The sequence below is a fragment of the Parus major genome, chromosome 4 (genome assembly GCF_001522545.3).
Source record: "Parus major isolate Abel chromosome 4, Parus_major1.1, whole genome shotgun sequence".
In the NCBI taxonomy this organism is placed as follows: Eukaryota; Metazoa; Chordata; class Aves; order Passeriformes; family Paridae; genus Parus; species Parus major.
The window spans coordinates 45,307,120-45,326,787 of record NC_031771.1 but is presented as its reverse complement, the minus strand read 5'-3'; the positions used below and the strand labels follow the sequence as shown (position 1 = coordinate 45,326,787).

Genomic DNA, 19,668 nt, shown 5'->3' with positions numbered 1-19,668 from the left:
TGGATGATGGTTGGATAGTAAAAGATGAACACAAACAAACAACTCTTATGCTTTAACTTTGGGCCACTAGCTTTAGTGCTCAAACATAGTATTAGCAGCATGAACTGACTTTTCTTCTTTTACAACTCAATTTTTTCTTGAGTCATTATGTTGCAGTGTTCTCCATTGAAATACACTTAGCAGAGTTGAATGTTTTATAGGAATGGATAGAAAAAATGAGTTTCAAAATATTTAGATTAAAACCTTCCTCTGTATCCAGTGAGTTTTCCATCACCTCCATATGCTTTTTCTCTCCCCTTCAAGAGCACTAGAATTTTATTTTCTTGGAAGAGAACCAGGAATAAGCAGGAAGAATCTTACTATTTTCATGATATTAATATAAAGAAAGACTGAATCCTTATTAGAATGTTTCATTAAGTTCCTTTCTATCTCAAAGAAGACATGAAGAGCATGTTTCTAGAAGACATCATCTAGCTGGGACTTAATTGTTGGATGAGTACTGTGTCAAGAAGACTGGAAAGACTATAAACTTACTAAGACAGAATTGTTACCAGATCTAAGAAGAAGTAAGAGAATACCTTTAAACTTTCTAAGGACTAGAGGTAGATAACCTACAATATATCCTTATAGATCTGAAGTTTACTAAAAAGGGGGTATTTTTAATGAACACATTTGGAGAAAAAAAATCCATGAAAGTCCCCTTCAGCATAATTTCTCAGATCATACCAGCTAAAATGGACAAAAAGCTAAGAAGCAGATGTCAGTTTTTGACAAACTAACTTTTGCCAAGTAAAGGTGGATTAATTTTTCAAGTCTGACTCACACATTTGAAGAAATCAGCCAAACAGTATTTGCACGTACAAGCAGAGTTGCTTATATGGATTTGTTTCTGTCACATCAAAATCTTTTGCACAGATAAATCCATGAATTTTATAGTTTCAATACTTATGGAAGGCCTGACTTCCTAGAGAAACTCAGTGAATTCTGCCTTGCCAGAGACCACTCACTCAGTAGAGGGGCTTCCAGGAAAACGTTCAAAAATCCTGCTTCCAGTCTGAACTGCAGGAGACATTAACAAGACTTTCAGCCACACAGAGTGCAGTGCAAAAAGCTAGACCAGAGTTTTTAACTGAAGATTTAATGGCCTATGATACTTTTAGAGAATTTATTCTTACCTCACAGACATTGAAATATATTCTTAGAAAGAATACAAAACCAACCTCAGTCAACAACACTCCCCCTTCAAACAACTTCATGCACATACACACATCAAAACTACTGTACACACCTACATGCATAAGCAAACACACTAACAAAATAAGAGTACCCATTTCAAGTACACATAGTTTATTGCAACAAATAAATGATCTCAGGTGCATAAGTCAGACTACTTTAGCACAATATTGAATTCAAACCCCAAGAGTATTATTTTTGTTGACAGCTAGATCTCTTTAGTGAAGAACAGTTTCTATAAGATCACAGAAATTACATTCCCTCAAAAACAGGTGTTTTCACAGGAACTTCAGAGTCTGAAAATGTGCTAATTAAAACATTATTATTTCAATAATGAAGTAGCCACCCTAATGTCATACCAGGTATAACACACCATTTTGTTTCCATGGTGGTTATCACCATGAAAGTTCTGCTGTCTTAAAAACCATAAAGTTTTTACAAAATCTCTAAAAATACCAAATTCCAATAACATTCTGTTTCTTCTGTAAAATACAGTATATATGAAGAAAAATGCTTATAGCTTCAATTACTTTAGTTTACAATAATGTACAGAATTAGTTTTGAGTAGTGGAGGCAATGTGGTCATGTATAAAATCTACATATATATATAGGAAAGACATTATGATAGAGAGAAAACCGGCTAGAAATTGTATAATTTCAAATTCTTTTTCTTAGGTGTCCAAGTATTTCAGGTAACACCTTGTGTCTTCCATTAAATTTAGTAGTTACAGAAATGCCTACAGACTAGTTTTTTCTGTAACTGTTTAAATAAGATTTATGAGTCTTTATTACATTCAAGTAAGGGAGAGATATGAACCTACATTTCCCACATCCTGCATGAATTTTTAAATTGCTGAATTATATCACAGTGGTGGTGCAGTTAAAGGGACTCAGTCTTTTACTGGTGTAAGGCATGATTTAGTTGATATGCTTTGAGAACCACTAGAAGAATATCTTTCTGACATAAGAAGGTATTCTCATTTTCTGATTGCCACTGAGAATGCACACCAAACTTCTCAGCTCAGGAGGTACTGGTCGTGCCCAGAAGCAGACATTAGTGTCTCAGAAATTAATACTTTCAGGAACTGAATGGTATTGAGAATTTGGGACTGCAGTTCCAATTAAATCAGATAAGGCAGCAAATAAGCATCTTTTATGGATTTAATCCAATCTGAAATATTCAGAGCAGGTTTACACAAATCCGATTACAAATGAATGAGAAGCCACTAATTACTGTCAAAAGGTTACAGATACATTACAACAATCCATTCCCAGCAGCACATTAATAGAGAAGGAAGTGTGCATGACAAGCAGTTCATGCAATGTTGTAGCACCTCAAATTTTTTGAGGCATTTTACAGTTTCAAGTACTTGGCAAATTCATAAAATTCAAGATTAAAAACAGCCTTAGCCAGACTACTACTGGTTACTTCATTATAAAAAAAATGCTCCAGAAAAATAAGCACTGTAATTCTGAGTACTGCATTTGGTAAGACTTTTCCTTAGAAAATTAAAATTCACCTAGGAACTGCAAAGCAGCTTACCTGTCTGTTCTTTCTGATTAGACCAGATACTCACAGCTTGTTCACTGAGCTCCATTTTCACAAGAGTAAAAAGTTTATTTTAAATAAACTTTATTTTAAATAAACATGGCTACCATATTGAAGGTATAAAAGACAGAATGACATATGCACCTCTAGTTAGCAGAAGGATCCAATAAAGATTAGTCTTACTACTGACTGAAACAATATTTTTTTCACACATTTGGATCTTAGTTAAAATATATTTTTACCTCTCCTGACATATCAGGTGCCATAGGAATGACTGGCCACAAGGAAGAGTAGATTCCAAAGAACACTACCCAAAGTGCAATGCTTCCCCAGATTGCTATATGGCTGAACTGTTAAAACAAACAAACAAAAAAGAACAATTAGTACAGATTCATTATAATATAAAATAACATCTTTGCTACCTAGTATTTACAATGCTGTTTTGATATACTAAATTAAATTTCCATGTCTTGCATTAATTTAACTCTACTACTTCAGTTAGCTATTTCTTAAAGGAAAATGATACTATCAGCAGCAATATTACTGCATCTTAAGCCAAATTAAATTCAGTTACAGTAAGTCCAGAGCAATTTGATTTTTCTAGTTTAAGTACTACATTTGTCCTAATTTTCAATATTGAGCATTATTTTTTGTATGTGGATATTCTGTCCTTCCAAACAGTAACCACAGCTTGCTACTGACAAACTGTTAAAGGCTGCAATACAACAAATAAGAAAACAATACAGTTATTGATCCATCATATTTCACAGAACAGGTCAGAATACAGTAAAGACATTTGCTTACCAAAGTCCAATATGAGGTCTCTAATCCAGCCTTCAAACACACAGTCAGAACCACAAACTTAAGGAGATAAAGACAGAGAGAGGATTCTTAACATGGAAATTGTAACATACAGAAATTATTAGTTTGGTTAAACTTTAAGGATAAGATGAGAAAAAGTAAATTGCCACTAGAAGATTTAAGGATACAACCCAGTAATAATGATGAGCTAATAATAGAACATTAAGAATTACTAGCTTCCATTAATAATGGCCACTCATTTGATTTGGAAAACTCTTCTTTTGCATTAGAAATCTTATCCTTGCTTCTTAGAACTCTGTAAATCTGGCTTTTATTAAGGTGTTAGCATCTTTATTGACGGTATTTTGGTTACCAGGAAAGGTTTGCAAGAAGTGAAGTCCTCTTCAGTTGAGACTGAAGACCTTGTAGTTACAGACAGGATGACTGCAACCTTCTACACCAAGATAGATTTAGAAGACATAGATGCTGGACTGAAAGCTTGCAATTTTTCAAGCTTACATTAGTCTCAGCTTAAAAAAACCCTAAAGTTTTGTTCTCTTCATGAGTAAATGAGTCATCTGCACCAAATCCTGAAAAGCCCAAAAGTTAAATGTTGGTAATGTAAGACTTATGTTCTGCATAAAAATAACATACTAAGTCTCTTATGTCATTTTCATTATTCCCTCTGATCTTTACTCTTTTCTTATCTTTACATTTTTTATTAAGCAGTCTCTGAAAACATCACATTTGTAGGACATGCTCCATTTTAGTTTACAGAGGAGCAGTAGGAGAAAGTTTATAATCCCACAGCAAGGACTAGCTGATCCAGGAAAATTGTTTATCTCTTTACTTTGAAATTCACTCAATCAGGTTTTCTGTTTACCAAAGAAATAGTTACTACACTTTGTAACTCACTCGTGAATGTGTGTCGCAAGATTTGCTTTATATGTAATCTGAAGAATCTGAGGCTGAAAAAAGGAGTCACAAACACCAAGCTCCAACAGCTATAGTTTAAATTCTAATTTGTTGGACAAGTTGGCTTGAAGCACTGAACTTCAAGCAGCCTCAGAAATTCAGAAGAAATGTACTTCAATTAGAAGCTGAAGCAACTAGATAAGCATGTATGACAAATCTTGCACTATGTCTGGTGCACAGAAGGATACAAATACTGCCAGAAAGTTTCCAGCTATAAGCTTATAAGCTCAATTCTGAAATCCTGAAATCTCCTGTTTCAACTGAGCTATTAAAGACAAAAAAAATAAATAAAAAAATTGCAGCACTTTCATTATCTAAAATGTGTGTGAAATTAATCAGAAGAAAACCGAGGACAATTATGAGTATTGTAATTTGCCTAGTCTATCCAGTTTGGGTTCTGTATTTGGATGTGTGAAAAAAAAAGAAGTATGGAAAAATAACCCAAACAAACTCATTTGGTACACTTAGGTCAGTCATAAGGAACATAAACATCCTTCAGGATGAGATCAAACAGTCCCTCTGCACAGACAAAACATATACACAAAACAAACACTGCACATCTCTGGAAAAACAGATACACAGTGAGTATAGAGCTTTTACTGACCTGTGATGGGATCATATCTGATACCCCTAACAAAAATCACCAACTACGCACAGTCACTCCCTTAAGAACATGAGGTTTATTGGTCCCTCCTCTGCTTCCACCAGACCCACAGTAGTGCACTAAATCCTACCCAGGAAGCAACAACTCAAACTGGTATTCTGTATAAAGACTGAGCTTTTTTTTAAAAAAAACTCTCAAAAATGGTCATACAGATATTTTCACAGCACTCTATTCCTATTTGTAATTTAGGTTTATAGAAATAATTCCAGGACATATTATGAATCATTGCATATTTCTGACTTTATTTGTGGATCCGAAGAAACTAAACAATATCAACTTCTGAATTCCTTTCTTACTGACTTTTGCAGAACTGATGACTGCAGATTTCTAAAAGGCACATTGAAAACATTGTGAGGAATGAGAATTACCTTAGCCTCAGACTTTTGATATGACTGACAACTGCTCATATACTTTACATGAACAGATTTTACAATAAATCTCTCCACCCTCATTTTGAAAATCTCTCAAAATTCCTGTATGTATGTATCATTCCAGACTTCCTTGAATTCCTGTGCAAGCGCAGGAAAACATTAATTGCAACTTCTATATTTCTCCAGACTATTAACCTGAAGTAAAGGAAAATAGTCTTTTTTGGAAAATCTTGCAGCATAGTAGCAAGAAATTAACCTCTCAAGATGGTCAAGTTTCAGCTTTTCTAGTTGAAAACCAGTTGCAGAATGTGACATACGAGCAGGATTGTGACCTCAGTTTTAGCATGTGTCTAGAGTATTTTCCTTTTATTTCAGTTATGATGTTTCCTTATTCCCCAAAGAAGTGATTTTGATGTGAATTCATATTACAGCCTCCTTACTTTAATGGAAGAATTAATTTCTTTTTTGTACCTGCTGACAGTGAGCAACTTGAAAAAATAATTAAACTTTTAACATTGAAGAACAGAGGACAGTAAGGATAAATCTAATTTTGCTTCTAAGAGAGATCTTAGAGAACCTGCTATTGAGTGACATTCATATCTAGTAAGTGGAAAGCACATATTTAGGTTTACTAATTTATTCTATGAAATAAAAGATTAAAAGGAAAATAAGCCAGTAGTGACTAGCATCTATAAGAGCAACAGAAGTTTAGAGTTAGGTATCGATCAGGTGTACTTCTGGTGGTTTGATTGCCTCTGAAAAGGCATCCCACAACCTTTGTTCAATATGGCTCAATGCCTCTTTTAAGGCCTCATAATAAATTAAGAGAGAGAGAACAGGATTGTATCTTCAGAAGTCCAAAAACTAGTTCTATAATCAATTACCTGAGATTTCTCTCAGTTTTTTTTTCTAAATTAATTCTTTGCTAAATTAATAAGCATGCTAATTATGGAATTATAATTCCCATTATTTAAAAAACCAGACAGTTTACAGTAAAGGACAAATATATCTGCAGCATCTTTATCAAACTGCTTTGTTTAAAAATTGGAATTAGAGTATAGTGCACTTCAAAACTTCTCAAAGAGTCATTCAAAAGCCATTTCTTACTGTTTAGACACTTCTTAAGGCACTGCACTGATTTAAGTCTTCTATGAAAAGAATTACTAGTAATAGTAGCGCCATATATTTAAAATACTTAATGCCAATATAGACTCACAGTGTATACAGTGTTACCCAGGAGGAGGTAATCAGAAGTTTTGCCATTGCCGAATACAGTACCTGGAAAAGGAAATAGGATAAAAATAACATTTAAACATCCATAACACCACTACATACAATGTTAATTTTGATACGTAAGAGATGGCAGCACTTTCTACAGAGAGAAATAGATTTAATCTTGAACTGCACTCAACACTAGAGATCTATGCCTTGTATCATGCTTACTGCTCTAAAACTTTCAGTGACTTCAAGGATTGTGCAGGAAGCAGAAACTTTTTGTGACACCACATACAAATAAGACCAACTTTGTATTCAGTAGCAGTGCAATTAGAGTTTCTTTTAATATCAGAGATATAGAATCTTATTTTTGGAAAGATGTGAAGTATAATGGTTATAGTATATATTGATTATAACATATAAGTAAGCAGAAAGCTTAGAGTCAGATTTTCACAAGTTCTGTTATTTTTGGTATGGAAACTTATCTTTGCTCTTACCCATATTTCTGAATTCAACTTTAGTAAAAATGCAAAATATACTCAGTTTAAATTCTTGAGATGCTTGCCATTCATAAAATTTTCAAAATTTACCCAAGTCAAATATGTGGATTCGTATAAGTACATATCCATTTGGCACATAAGGAAACACACACACATGAGTTATGCAGAGTCAGAGCTCTCAAGAGAAGCATTTCCATAAAAAATTGTATTTTCATAAAAACCAGATGTGTTTCCTAAGTTTAGGATTCTAAAGCAGTGAATTTTCCAATATTTATCAGAAGTTCATGACTATTTTTACAGCAGAGGCTTTTCTGATCCCAGTTTTGTCAAATTTCTTTTTAGACATGGGATAACTGACAACTGAATTATTATGAGGAAATTCCTCATTCTCATTTAAAAGTACTGAGGTGGCTACATTTTCACATGTTCAGTTCTGAAATGCTTTTAGCATTCCAGGTTGTTCATATACCACAACTAAACCAAATAAACTCTAACACTGCTGTACAGGTTCTAAGCACTGGGATATTGCTTTTTATTCCATTATACAGAGTAATCAAAATTCTGTGTAAGTAGCAAGTAAGGAATAATGTAAAAACCAATAAAAAAAAAAATAATAAAGATGGATTTTAAAAAAAGCTGTACTGGGGGAAAGAGAATAATAAAAGTTTTTTTTCTGTGGGGGGCATTGAGGGATGTATTTATTGCTCCTCTGACTAGGCTGGACAAAGGAAGGTGGCAAAAATGGTGCTAAATGGTGATAAAAATGGCCTGTAGCTGGAAGTACTTATTTTCCACTACCTCAGCTGGCATATGGTATATTAAACACTGCTAATTAAGTATGTTTTCATACTTGTGTTGAATGTTTCTCCAGCCTTCATATCATCTTTACATATGCTTGAAACTAAATCCATTTTGTTTGCAGATGAAGAATGCTCATCTGTAAAAGCTTTTTAGGACTTGTGAAGACAGTTAACACGGGAAAAAAATTATCTATTTACTGATATTCTGAAAGAGACAGCAGGAGACAGCTTCACTGTTCTATTTTTCACACAAAAATATTAGAACAGAAGTTTTCCTTAACCTAGCTGACTCCCATTCCATGATGAGGAGCTCACAATGGCTGCATCCTTAGCTCTAGTGATACTGGTTCCATTTCTGACACTTCCCCTATTTCTCCCTGGACAGACTATCACACCAAGAAGGACTACAGGAGCTGAAGCCTGCAAAAAAAAAGCTAAGATCATAGCTTATTTAAAAGATTATACAAAAGAGGGAACACCTGGTGAATTTATGAGTACATATTGGCTTCTGCCATTTATGCTGACAAAGTTGCATCCGAGGAAGCTTCTGTGAAGATTTATGTGTCACTTTTTGTATCCATATGAGAGTACATGGAGTGTAGATTTTGTGTAGTGTACAGTGGTAAGATGCCATGGAGCCAGTTCTGACAAACAATTCTTACAAATCCATACTTATTCTCTGATCACATATTTCTTGATAGACCCTATTATGATATATGCAATTTGAAATTTTCTACTTACAGATAAGAAACAGGTGGACAATCAAGACTAAGACTAAACAGGTGAATTTGACCAAGAGAAGAGCTCCAAGAGATTTTAATCAACTTCAAGATTTGGTTTTCAGCATTCTAATAAATATTTGCTAATATATGCATTGCACTGCTTTACAATCTATACCTACCAGTAAAGAGCATATTGAGAATAAGACAGAGGAACAGGCAGGCAGCTAAGTCTACTTCCACCAGCCAGAGTTCTGGGACTCAGCACTCTAACGCACAAAGCTGAGCTGTACCTTTCATATTTCAGGATCTACCTGCACCTCTTCTTTGCTAAGAGAAGGAGGAAGCAGGGACCTGTTCTCACAAGTTCCTGTCTCTGGTACTCCTTAGGAAAACAATAGCATTATTTCCCTTTCCTCTTTACACGCACAGACACCAGTGACTTAATTAATAGCCTATCTCATTTTGCACTCACATCTCCTTCATGCAAAACTCTGAGCACCACCAGACCCAGGTACTGATTGTATCACCTCACGATGTACACAATTCCCCCAGGCCCCAATTCTGCTCCCCAACCTATCCCTAGCAATGAAAGGGAAGGCAGCAGGCAATTTGTTCAGACTCATAGAGGCCACTTGCCAGCAAGACAGTTCTAGCCCAGGCTTTGCAGGCTGAGAAGGCTGAGTTCTCACAAGTGCTTGTACAGGTGTCTCTGCCATTCACACATGAACTCTACTCTGCATCACCATACTCATTAAACACTTATCCATGGTGTAATGCATAAATCTCTGACATGGATTGGCTACAGCTCTGAACAGGGATTTAAGTTTGAATTTGAGATTATGGTTTTAGAGTATGCAATTATATTTTGGGAATCTCGTTCCTTCTAGGCTGTCTAAATCTCTCCAATGCAATCTGTTGCAACTGAACTCACATTCAGTGTGATGTGAGTGGCCTTCACAGAAAATAGGCTACCACATACCTCCCTTTACCTATTAGGTGTCACTGAGTGTTTTTCCCTTAACCTTTAGGCACACAAGCAGCTGTGACTGTCTCACTATCTAGTCTCAGTAGTTTCAAAATGTCCATGAGAATATTTCTGTCCCCTATGTCAGGGCAGACTGCTTGGCTGCATCATCAAAACTGAGAAGAAACCGATTTTCAGAAAAGCTGCAGGGCACACACTTGCTATTTTTCTCCCCAAAAAGTGGAAACAAAACAAAACCCTACCTTTAAGAAAGCTCTTCCAGCCCCAAAAATTCCCACAAAATGGAAGCAATGCTTTCAAGTTTCCTTTAATTATCACCACTTTCCTCTCAACCACCCCATTTCCTTCTGCAGCTCAAATGCATACACAACAGTTGAACTGGAAGATGGACAGGACTGTGCAGTCCAAGATGTCACTGTTCCTTTGCCCCAGTCCTACTCATAGATATATAAGCTAGCAGGTTAGTATGGCCTTAAGTAGGAGGACAGAATGTATACACCATAAAAACAAATGTTGACAAAATGTAGGAGACAATACAAGGGATAGGAGCGTTTTAGGATCTTGTAGGTATTTACCGTGGTAGTGTATTTTATAAAAATTCGCATAGTTAAATAGCAATCTCTTTTTCTCCATCTTCTTTCAGTTTACATAAATGTTTCAGTTTACATAAACACTACTGAGATAGTTAAATGTATATGTACATAATATTATTCCTACTTTTAAACAGATCCTAAATGAAACATTTTATGTATATGGCATCTGGTTTAGTTCTAGAAATGCTATCTTGAAATTTCATCACACTGAACTGTTAGTATTTATAAATCTTCCCTTAGAAACAAGATAATATTTGGAAATTTTGTACTTTTCAACATTTATATTTTTATTTTTTGTAACACTTACCATGCTGGAGGGCTTTTAGTGGAAACCAAAACAGAATGAATGAGTGGAAGAGGCCATTTAAACAATGAACCCAGAAAACCTAAGAAAGGGAAAACAGAAAATCCATGAGAACCATTTGCAATAAACTAGCTCTGTGAACCCTGACCTTTCTTTTCATCTGTGTGTTAGATTCACAAAATGTGTTTTTGTTAGGCCACCACTGTGAAGCAATATAACTGACAGGCACTTTCTGCCTCTTAGCTCTTCATGGGTCATTTGTTTATTTTTATGCTTTGAAAAAAGTGTGTATTATCTCCTCCTTTTAATTTCAATTCAGAAGGGAAATTAAAATATAAGCATATGGGAATATCATCAGAAAAATTAACCTAAATCAGACAGCTGGAATAATTGCTACATTCTAAGTGGGGAATTAAAAAGGACTCTAGATTTTATAATTTGCATTTAGTATTAGAATAAATTTAGATAGTAGAAAAATTAAAACCTGAGTTACACATATGCCTAACCTATATATTACCACACACCAAGGAATTTAAAAAGGACAACTATCCATTTCTTCCTTAAATTTCTTCTTACATACTCCATTCTTGACGAGCACAGTTTGATCATATTATAATTCCTTTCATGTATTTTCTAAACAATTGAAATTTTACTTTCAAACTTATTTTCATTTGTAAAAGATGCCTTCTGCAAAGAATTGTATTGAGAATAAACACTCTATTAATGCTTTCCATAATATATTGCATATTGACATAAAAAGTTAATAAAAAATATGTAGCCCATTCCCTTCAGTATGGCAATTATATTTTTTTCACTAAGAATTCTTTTGACTGTTATGGCTTTTATTGTAACTGACTGATGTGTATCTTGAGTGTTAAGGTGTTCAAACAGTTGAAATTAAGTTGCCTGTCTCACATTTTCCACAATGTCTCGAAGTCTTTTGTTAGATTGTACAGCTACACTAGGTTGCAAGATCCAATTTACACTCCAATACTTCGCACATTTAAACTTGTGCTACTCATTAACCTTTGTCTCTCCTTCTTGCTATGTCATTACCAGAAGTTTTTATTTGACAGAAAGCACAGGTGGGTGCAAGAAAAATTAGTTCTACTTTTCCATTTTCCTGACCAATTCTTTTTGTCCCATGCTAATCCTTTAACCTCTGTCATGACCTCATAACCTTTGATCCCTTTTACCATAACAAATATCTGCATCAATATTCAAGGCAGTAATGTTTCCAAATCTTTAACACCAACTATTCAACTTATATAGATGGGAATTTTGTAGCTGGTGAATTTGTAGACGTTTACAGCCACAGAATTTCCAATTAAGTCAACAATACATTTGTGCAATAAAAAAAAAATATTAAAAGCTTATTTTAAAACAGAAAAAACAGCTGTTATAACTCATACTTAAGCTATTTATTAAAACTATCACAACACAAAAGTATTTATGGGATCATGAAAAGCCTCATATTTGTAAAACATTCAGAGGGACACGAGAGACTGTGTTACCTAGTGTCCTTACAACTTTCAGGTTGGCTTTTGTAGGTGAAGGGATGAAATGAGGAAGAAGAAGAAAAATCTCTGCTTCAGTGAACAAAGTTTAGACAAATAATTATAGATGTATATTGGGGTAACTCCAGTTATACAGCACAAGTGGCACAGATATAAGAGCTAAGTATGCTGTATCAGTTCTGCACATCTACTGCAGACCATCACAGGTAGGCATTGTTAATTCAAGGATATACTGAAATGTCCCCAAGTTTAACATAAAATGTCACATTTACACAAAATAAAATCAAAAGGAACTCTTACAAAAGTCAAATACTCATGAAATCTCAGATTCAGGCACAGGTTTAATTTAGGTTTTTTTAAGAGATTATTTATGGGCAATGCTGTAGAAATTTTGTATATTTTATGTATTAAAGAGTCCTACATTATTTTACTACTACTTATGCTAGTCTCTCTAAGATGAATATCACCCATTTCCCACCAAAAGTAGCCTTAGATTCCTTTTGATCCACACTGACACATCCTTGACTCCAAGTATTTCTTCCCCAAACTCAAAATTAAACCATAAAATCACAACTCCAAATTGACAAAGAATAGTACCATGTCCCTCCCTCTACAAATCTAGTGACAGTTCTTATTGTCCTCTGCAACACTTCTCCACAGGCTTCAGTAATCCATTTCCATATAACAGTACAAATACATACAGCTCAATGACAGTGAGATCTAATCACTTCTGCCTACAGAAGACAGCTTTATTACCAGCAGGAAAGAAAAAAAAAGATTGAAAAAAATGAAATCCTTGTTGGCCATTTATATGCTTAGTAGAAATTAATATATATATATGTATCATTAGTACCATTCACTGGCAAGTGTACACCTGGAAGCTAGAAATAAAAAATCCCCCCCAGTTTAATTATGAGCAGCATAGAACAAAAAGTGTAACCACACTGAATTCCTATGAATTTTTGTTTTATTATGTTTGATTTTTACAAAGATCTACCTTAGTGTTAAAGTCCAGTGCATTTTGGGAAGTCTTGTATAACTCAGGGTATTTCAGCATATTTTCTTTTCGGCAGGATCTCTCAAATATTCCAAGAGTTAGAGGAGGCATTGCTGTAAACATCTAGTAGATGGTTTAAAAAGAAAAAATTGCAAAACTTAAGAGGTGAGGATTTGCTTAAACATTGCTTACTCAAGAAACATTCACAGTTAAATGTAACAACTAAAGGCACACAACTTGTCTTACCACATTGTAAAGACCTATACACCATCTTTCAAAAAGAATTTGTCCAGAAAAGCCATTGACAAATGCAAACCAGACCTGCAAAAGATTAGAACTGTGCATTACTCAAATGTTTTGCAAGATACAATAAACAGATTTTTCCTCAGCTTTTCAAAAAGGGACACCCCTACAACACATTTACAACACAGTTGAAAATGCTTTGGTTTAAACCCAAATGAAAAAATTAATGATACACCCAACTTTCAATCAAGAACAGATAGGTAGTGGGCAATCCAGTCAGATACATGAGCAATTCCATATAAATAGGAAAACATTCAAAGGAGGTAACTATTTTCAGAAGAAATGACAGGTCCTTTGGTGATTTAAGCTCACTTAATTCTTAATGAAATAAAAATTCTGAGAAATATGGGCTGGTGGAGTGGGCAAGTACAGATTAGTAGTCATCATCTTCCCATTGTTAGCAAACTTGACTAGCAGAATTCATAGATTAAGCTGCTGTTTGGAATTTAAAACTACCAATAATCCTTACTCATGAAAGAATTAGGCTTTACCAGACCACTAAAGCAGAACTACTTAGTTAAGAAGCACTAACTCAGCTACACATTACTTTTAGAGAGGGAAATGGACATCTCTTCAATTGCATAATTTTGATAATTTTTTTGCTAAAAGGTTAAAAGAAAACAAATTTAATTTGAAAGGTTTGATAACATATTTTCTAACGTTTTTCAGCATAGCATGCAGCATATCTACTTTCTCTTGTTTCCTAATCCTTGTATTAGCTCAATAACGAAGTGGAGAAGCCATGCATCTGATTAATCTCTATTAACAAGTTACACTGTATTTTCTAGGGCAAACATAGGCTCTTAGCTAAGACCAGTCAAAATCATCTGAACATTCTACTTCATTTAAAACTCATGTTTTTCAAACGAATTTTTAGATGCTGCTTTCTTACAGTTCACATTCCATTGCACTTCATTAAAGGAGCATGAATTGCTACAATCAATATGTATGTTTACCACCCAGGCTGCCCTCCAGGTGACTGGATTCTATGAACAAACTCAGTTTTTTTTTTTTTTTTATTCATGTGGTGCAATGCCTGAACATGTTTGTGACTGAGATGGAAAACCTCCTGAATTTGGCAACTATTAACACTTAAAATGGGAGGTAAAATCTAGCCAAAATTGCTATTTGTTCAACAGATAAGAAGAAATTTTTTTTTAGTGGCCACTTATTAAAACAAGATTGGATACAAAGTCATGACTGTTCAAGGCTGCAATTCAGAAAGAGAGAATACCCTTAATTTTCCAATATCTTATAATGCTAAATTTGTTTACTTCGGTAGATTTAAGTGCAATAAGCACAATTTTCTAACCTTTCAGACTATACATTGAAAAGACAATGGAATTACTTTATTTCAGCTGAATCAGATTTGTATCAGCTCTTTTGATTTTAAATCATAATTTTTATGAATTATGATTTAATTGTGATGGATTTAGCACACATTTGTTGGCAGCAGTTTCTCAGTAGCTGAGCGTAAGGGTGCAAGATGACTATGTAATCAATTGTACATTACAGGATATTAAATATTAATTATTAATTATTAATTATTAATTATTAATTATGCACTCAACATCAGTTCAACTGATACTTTTTTTTAACTTGTTTGTATCAAATACTGGAGTAAAGTTTAGAAATATTGATTTGAAAGGGTTAGGGTGGTAGAACATATGTGACTCAGTTGCTGGTCATAAATATGTGAACATCTCACTGCTTGCAATTTTAGACAGAGTTAAGAAAAGTATCACTCTCTAGGAAGAAAATAAAAGACCACAATTATACATAGACTTGACCCTTCATAACCAAGGAGTATATGGAAAAGACATTAACTTTCTACTGTGATTTAACTAGCAGCCAAAGTGTTATAAAACACTAATTTTAAATGAAAGGCCTAAATACATACACTGAATCAAATCCACTGCTCTTGGAGGTAAATGATAAGCAACACTTGGAAATATTTTGGAGTGACTATTAAAAAGCAATGAAAGTATTTAGGATAAAATTTCATTTTACAATGAAATGTAAAGCTTTCAGCTTATTTTGTACTGAATTTAAGTAAGAATTTTCAAGGTATTTAAACTGAAAATGGTTTTACTATAAAATTGTCAAGAAATCCTTTAGGGCATAATACTGACTTCCTGAAATATTAGCATTTACTTTCTTCTAAAGAAAGCATGCAAGTTATAGGTATTTTAGTATAATAAGGGACTGAAATACATCTTGGTCAGAGGTCTAGCTGCAAACTAAAAAGAGATGAAATTTGGTAGCATCTCTAAGTTCTGAACTTCTTATGGAATCTATCAAAAAAAGTCCATGAAGAAGAAATCTTTCAATGTGGCTAAAAGCAGTGGTCTATAGTAGAAACACTACTGTTTAGTGGAATACTAGATATATAACTTTAAGAGACAAAACATCCTTAGTATCTAAGCAGAAACATTAATTTTATATTGTTTACAACATATTATTTGAATTTTCACCTTCAGAACAACTGGTTCAAATAACAATGGCTCAAAATTAAAAGATCTAAAAGGTGGAAAAAGAAAAGACAAAGGACAAATACAGCCCTTCCCTCAAACTGGGAAGAAAAGAACCCATCTATTTGCCTTAACTTCTGAATCTTGGGGCCTAGAAAATCACACTCAACTCTATATGAAAAAAGTAATATGGAGCTTACTACATTATTAATAGTGAGAATGACAAGAAATCCTTGCTCTGCAGAGGGTAATTTATTCAGAGACAAGCGTGTTTCATCCTAGTTACGATGGACAATGAAGGTAGCTGTACCTGCAAATAAATTCTTAGGATGCTGTACATGATACTAATTTAGGAGCAGACTAAGACTCTCTTAGGCTATAGGCCCTACTCTAACAACTCAAATTACTAATCCAGCTCCCCTTTACAGAAGGATAGGTTATTCGTATTCTTAAAAAGTATTTTAGACTATATACGTGAACAGGCAGTGAAAATTCAGACCATTCTGTAATTCAACAGCTACAAAATTTTCCATTGAAAAGGAAAGGTTTAGATCCTCAGCCTGTCTAAAATGAGATAGACTTCAACACAGATCCTTGTATTTATAAGTTTTCTGGCCACGTAATGCAAAAATGTGGGCATGAGCACCATCACGTTCTGCTGTGTGTGTTTCAAACTGAACTCAGTGCCTTTTGCACACCTCAAGGAAGCCATGGCATAATGAACCCCAGCAGCTGAAGTGTGCAGCTCAGACCCAGTGTGAGTACATGCAGGAACCCTGCTCATGTTTGGGGTTATGCATTATACGGGTCTCAGTATAATCATGGCTATTCATCTGATATGTCTGGCAAAGGAAATCAAGAACAAAATTCCAGTTATGAACGTGAACAGCAGAATATGGGTAACTCAGTAGTGGGAAGAAAAGAGCTTGGGGGAGAGGGAAAATAACGTCACCCAAAGTTTCTGGAATTAAAAAAGTCATTACAGCTCTAATTACTTAATAAATTAATTATTGCTAAAAACAGCCATGTTTAAAAATCTGTGACAGAACTTCAAATCTCAACTCCACACATCTGTTTCTTCTGCTTGTCTTTGACTTTTACTTTTTAATTTGATGCTTCATGTTGGGTAAAATTCAAATCTTATTTTTTAAAATTATAAATTATTTTTATTTAATATTAATCAGTTATTTTATATTATTACTAGTTATTACTAGATAGCAAAATGAGAAGTAGGAATAGGAAAATTTTGTTCCTCTGATGTCAAAGGCTGGTTTGTATAATTTCATAAAATTGGTAGTTTAACAGCAGATTTACATTAATGGTAATTACAAAACTAAAACCAATCCACAAAGGAGTTCTCAATCATGAACTCAATCTCAATCTCAACCACCATTATAAAGTAATGACAGCCCCTCCAAATAAGTATGAGACTTTGCATAGGCTTATCCTATGTAAGTGTGATGCTGTGTACAAGCTTAATAAAGCACATTAGTGGTCTATTAAAGATTCAGAGTTTTCACTTGAAATTTAGACTGGTACATCAGAATACAACCTCTCAAGTCATTGTGACTAGTCCTATACAAAAATGAAGCCCATATTTAAATAGCTATTGCATCAAGACACAGAGTAGAAAAACATTATTACAGACCATTTATTGTTTCTTATGAATAGGAGTTTAAATGTCAATAAGCACTGATCTCCGTGCCTGAGTATAAGAATATAAAAAGTATAGACTTTTACCATTTTCTGAACTAAGAAACCAATGGACATCAATTTCATACCAGCCCTTGAATGCCTAGGATGAAGGCTTTATTTTAGATTAAATTGAATATTTTCCACTCCTTTCTTGATTAGTACTGAGCAGACATTTAAAAATAGGATACACATCTATTAAGTAAAGGTAGGTATTTTTAGTTACTGTCAGAATAAGAAGAAACTTGTTTAAAGTAACTTCCAGACATGCTTTTCACAGTACTATTTTCTAAACTCCAAGACAGAGGAGGTGTGGCCACAAAAGCCTCACAGAAGTTTTCCTGATGTAGCATTTCTGCATATTAAGCAGCAGCTTACAAATACTCATTGAGCTCTCTGCTCCCACGCCTGATCTGTACAAAAAAACTGAAAAGAGAGACTCAAGACCAGCAGTTGTCCTTTCTGGAGACATTCAATGATGAATTTCTGCCCATTCACTCACAGTATTGACATGAGCTATTAACATCTCTGAAAAGTCTTCTGAGCTGACAAACGTTTGGTATACAGGAATTCAAGTAGAATTCATTTTGTCTTCCAGAGAAGGTGTATGTGGCAAAATGCTTGTGTGCATTGTACATAAAGGGTCATAACAACCCATATCAAAATGATCTCTTTGCCCTTCCATCTGCTCAGGAGGAAGATATTACCTGTTCATGGAATCAAAGCCTTTTGAATTTTAGACTACGATCTTTGTAGTTTCTCTTTCTCATAAAATACAAATAGTGGGATACTTTTATCTGATTTAAGTTATAAAAATACAGTATGTTTGCAGGTGAAAGCAACAGAAATCTAAGAAAAATACGTTAATATGTTCTAAAGCCAAACTCTGTATGCTTTCTATAAGCGAAGTATACATCAATATTGTTTTTTTCAAATACTTCTAGAGCTACTGCTAATCAGTACTTCTGGAAGTCTGATCATGTAAGTAGATATCCATCCTTTGAAATACAGGATCTAAAATCTGCCACTTCTAAGCAAAAAAGGATCTTTAGTGAACTTGCTTTTTGTATAGCTTCCTACTTGTAACAGGCTACAAACCTGCTGCTAACTCAGATTGAAATCTATTTGCAATAGTAACACAGTAAGGAGAGAAAAAAGAGGAAATTTAGAAAATGTAAAAATATGCTAAGAAAAATGCACTATTTTGGCTACAACTTTTGTGCATAAAAACAAGATAAAAGTATTTTAAAATACTATGAGTTAGGTCACATAGATAAGTATCAAAATTGGAAATATTAATCTAATGTTTACAGCAGGTTTAACACAAATAAGGCATTTTCTTCCAGTAAAACCGAATACTTAAGTTTTCAAGTTTAAGATACTGATTTGAAAATACATTTTAAAAAACCTATGAAAATTTAAAGAGTACCTGTTAACCTCATTAATGTTAAATTACATAAGACTATCTGTAAAATTTATTTTGTGGTCAAGATTTTCCAAAATTAAATTTTTTTTCCACATTTTTAACCCAAAGTTTCATTGTGAATATAAAGTTTGAATCAATTATAAATGTAATTACTATATATATTTGATTATAAAAGATGCAGCAGTTGTTGGAAGAAAAGAAAGACAGGGGAAAGAGGAGCTTTAAAAATGTATTTAAAAATATGTTCAAAATTTTATGGTTGCTGTATGGTCATGAAGATAGTAAAAACTGTAATTATACATTCTGCTCTGACCATACCTGTCAATAAATGTACATTTATTACAACACAATCCTCTCATACCACTGTATTTTTCAAAAGATTTTACTCCTTACAGTCCCAGGTGAAAATTCTAGGTCAGATACTTTCAGGAAAGTATCCCTGCTCTTTAACAGGAGCCTGAGGATGCACAGTCACCCCATTCAGCAAGTGAAAGGTACCCAAGAGTGGAACTAAACCCGTCTGTAAAATCCCTGGGCACTGCTCTGAGCA

At 34.0% G+C, this 19,668-nt stretch overlaps 1 protein-coding gene across 1 annotated transcript in view; it reads right to left on the bottom strand.

The window, feature by feature from the left end:
• Window positions 1–19,668, bottom strand: part of ATP8A1 (ATPase phospholipid transporting 8A1) — a gene marked incomplete at its 5' end in the record, with an annotated part of 94,756 nt that overhangs the window by 20,528 nt on the left and 54,560 nt on the right. The window contains 6 exons of the mRNA XM_015624293.1: window positions 3,025–3,132; window positions 3,587–3,643; window positions 6,810–6,871; window positions 10,716–10,794; window positions 13,227–13,349; window positions 13,473–13,547. Of these exons, the coding sequence (XP_015479779.1) occupies window positions 3,025–3,132; window positions 3,587–3,643; window positions 6,810–6,871; window positions 10,716–10,794; window positions 13,227–13,349; window positions 13,473–13,547 (504 nt within the window). The remainder of the gene's footprint in view (window positions 1–3,024; window positions 3,133–3,586; window positions 3,644–6,809; window positions 6,872–10,715; window positions 10,795–13,226; window positions 13,350–13,472; window positions 13,548–19,668) is intronic.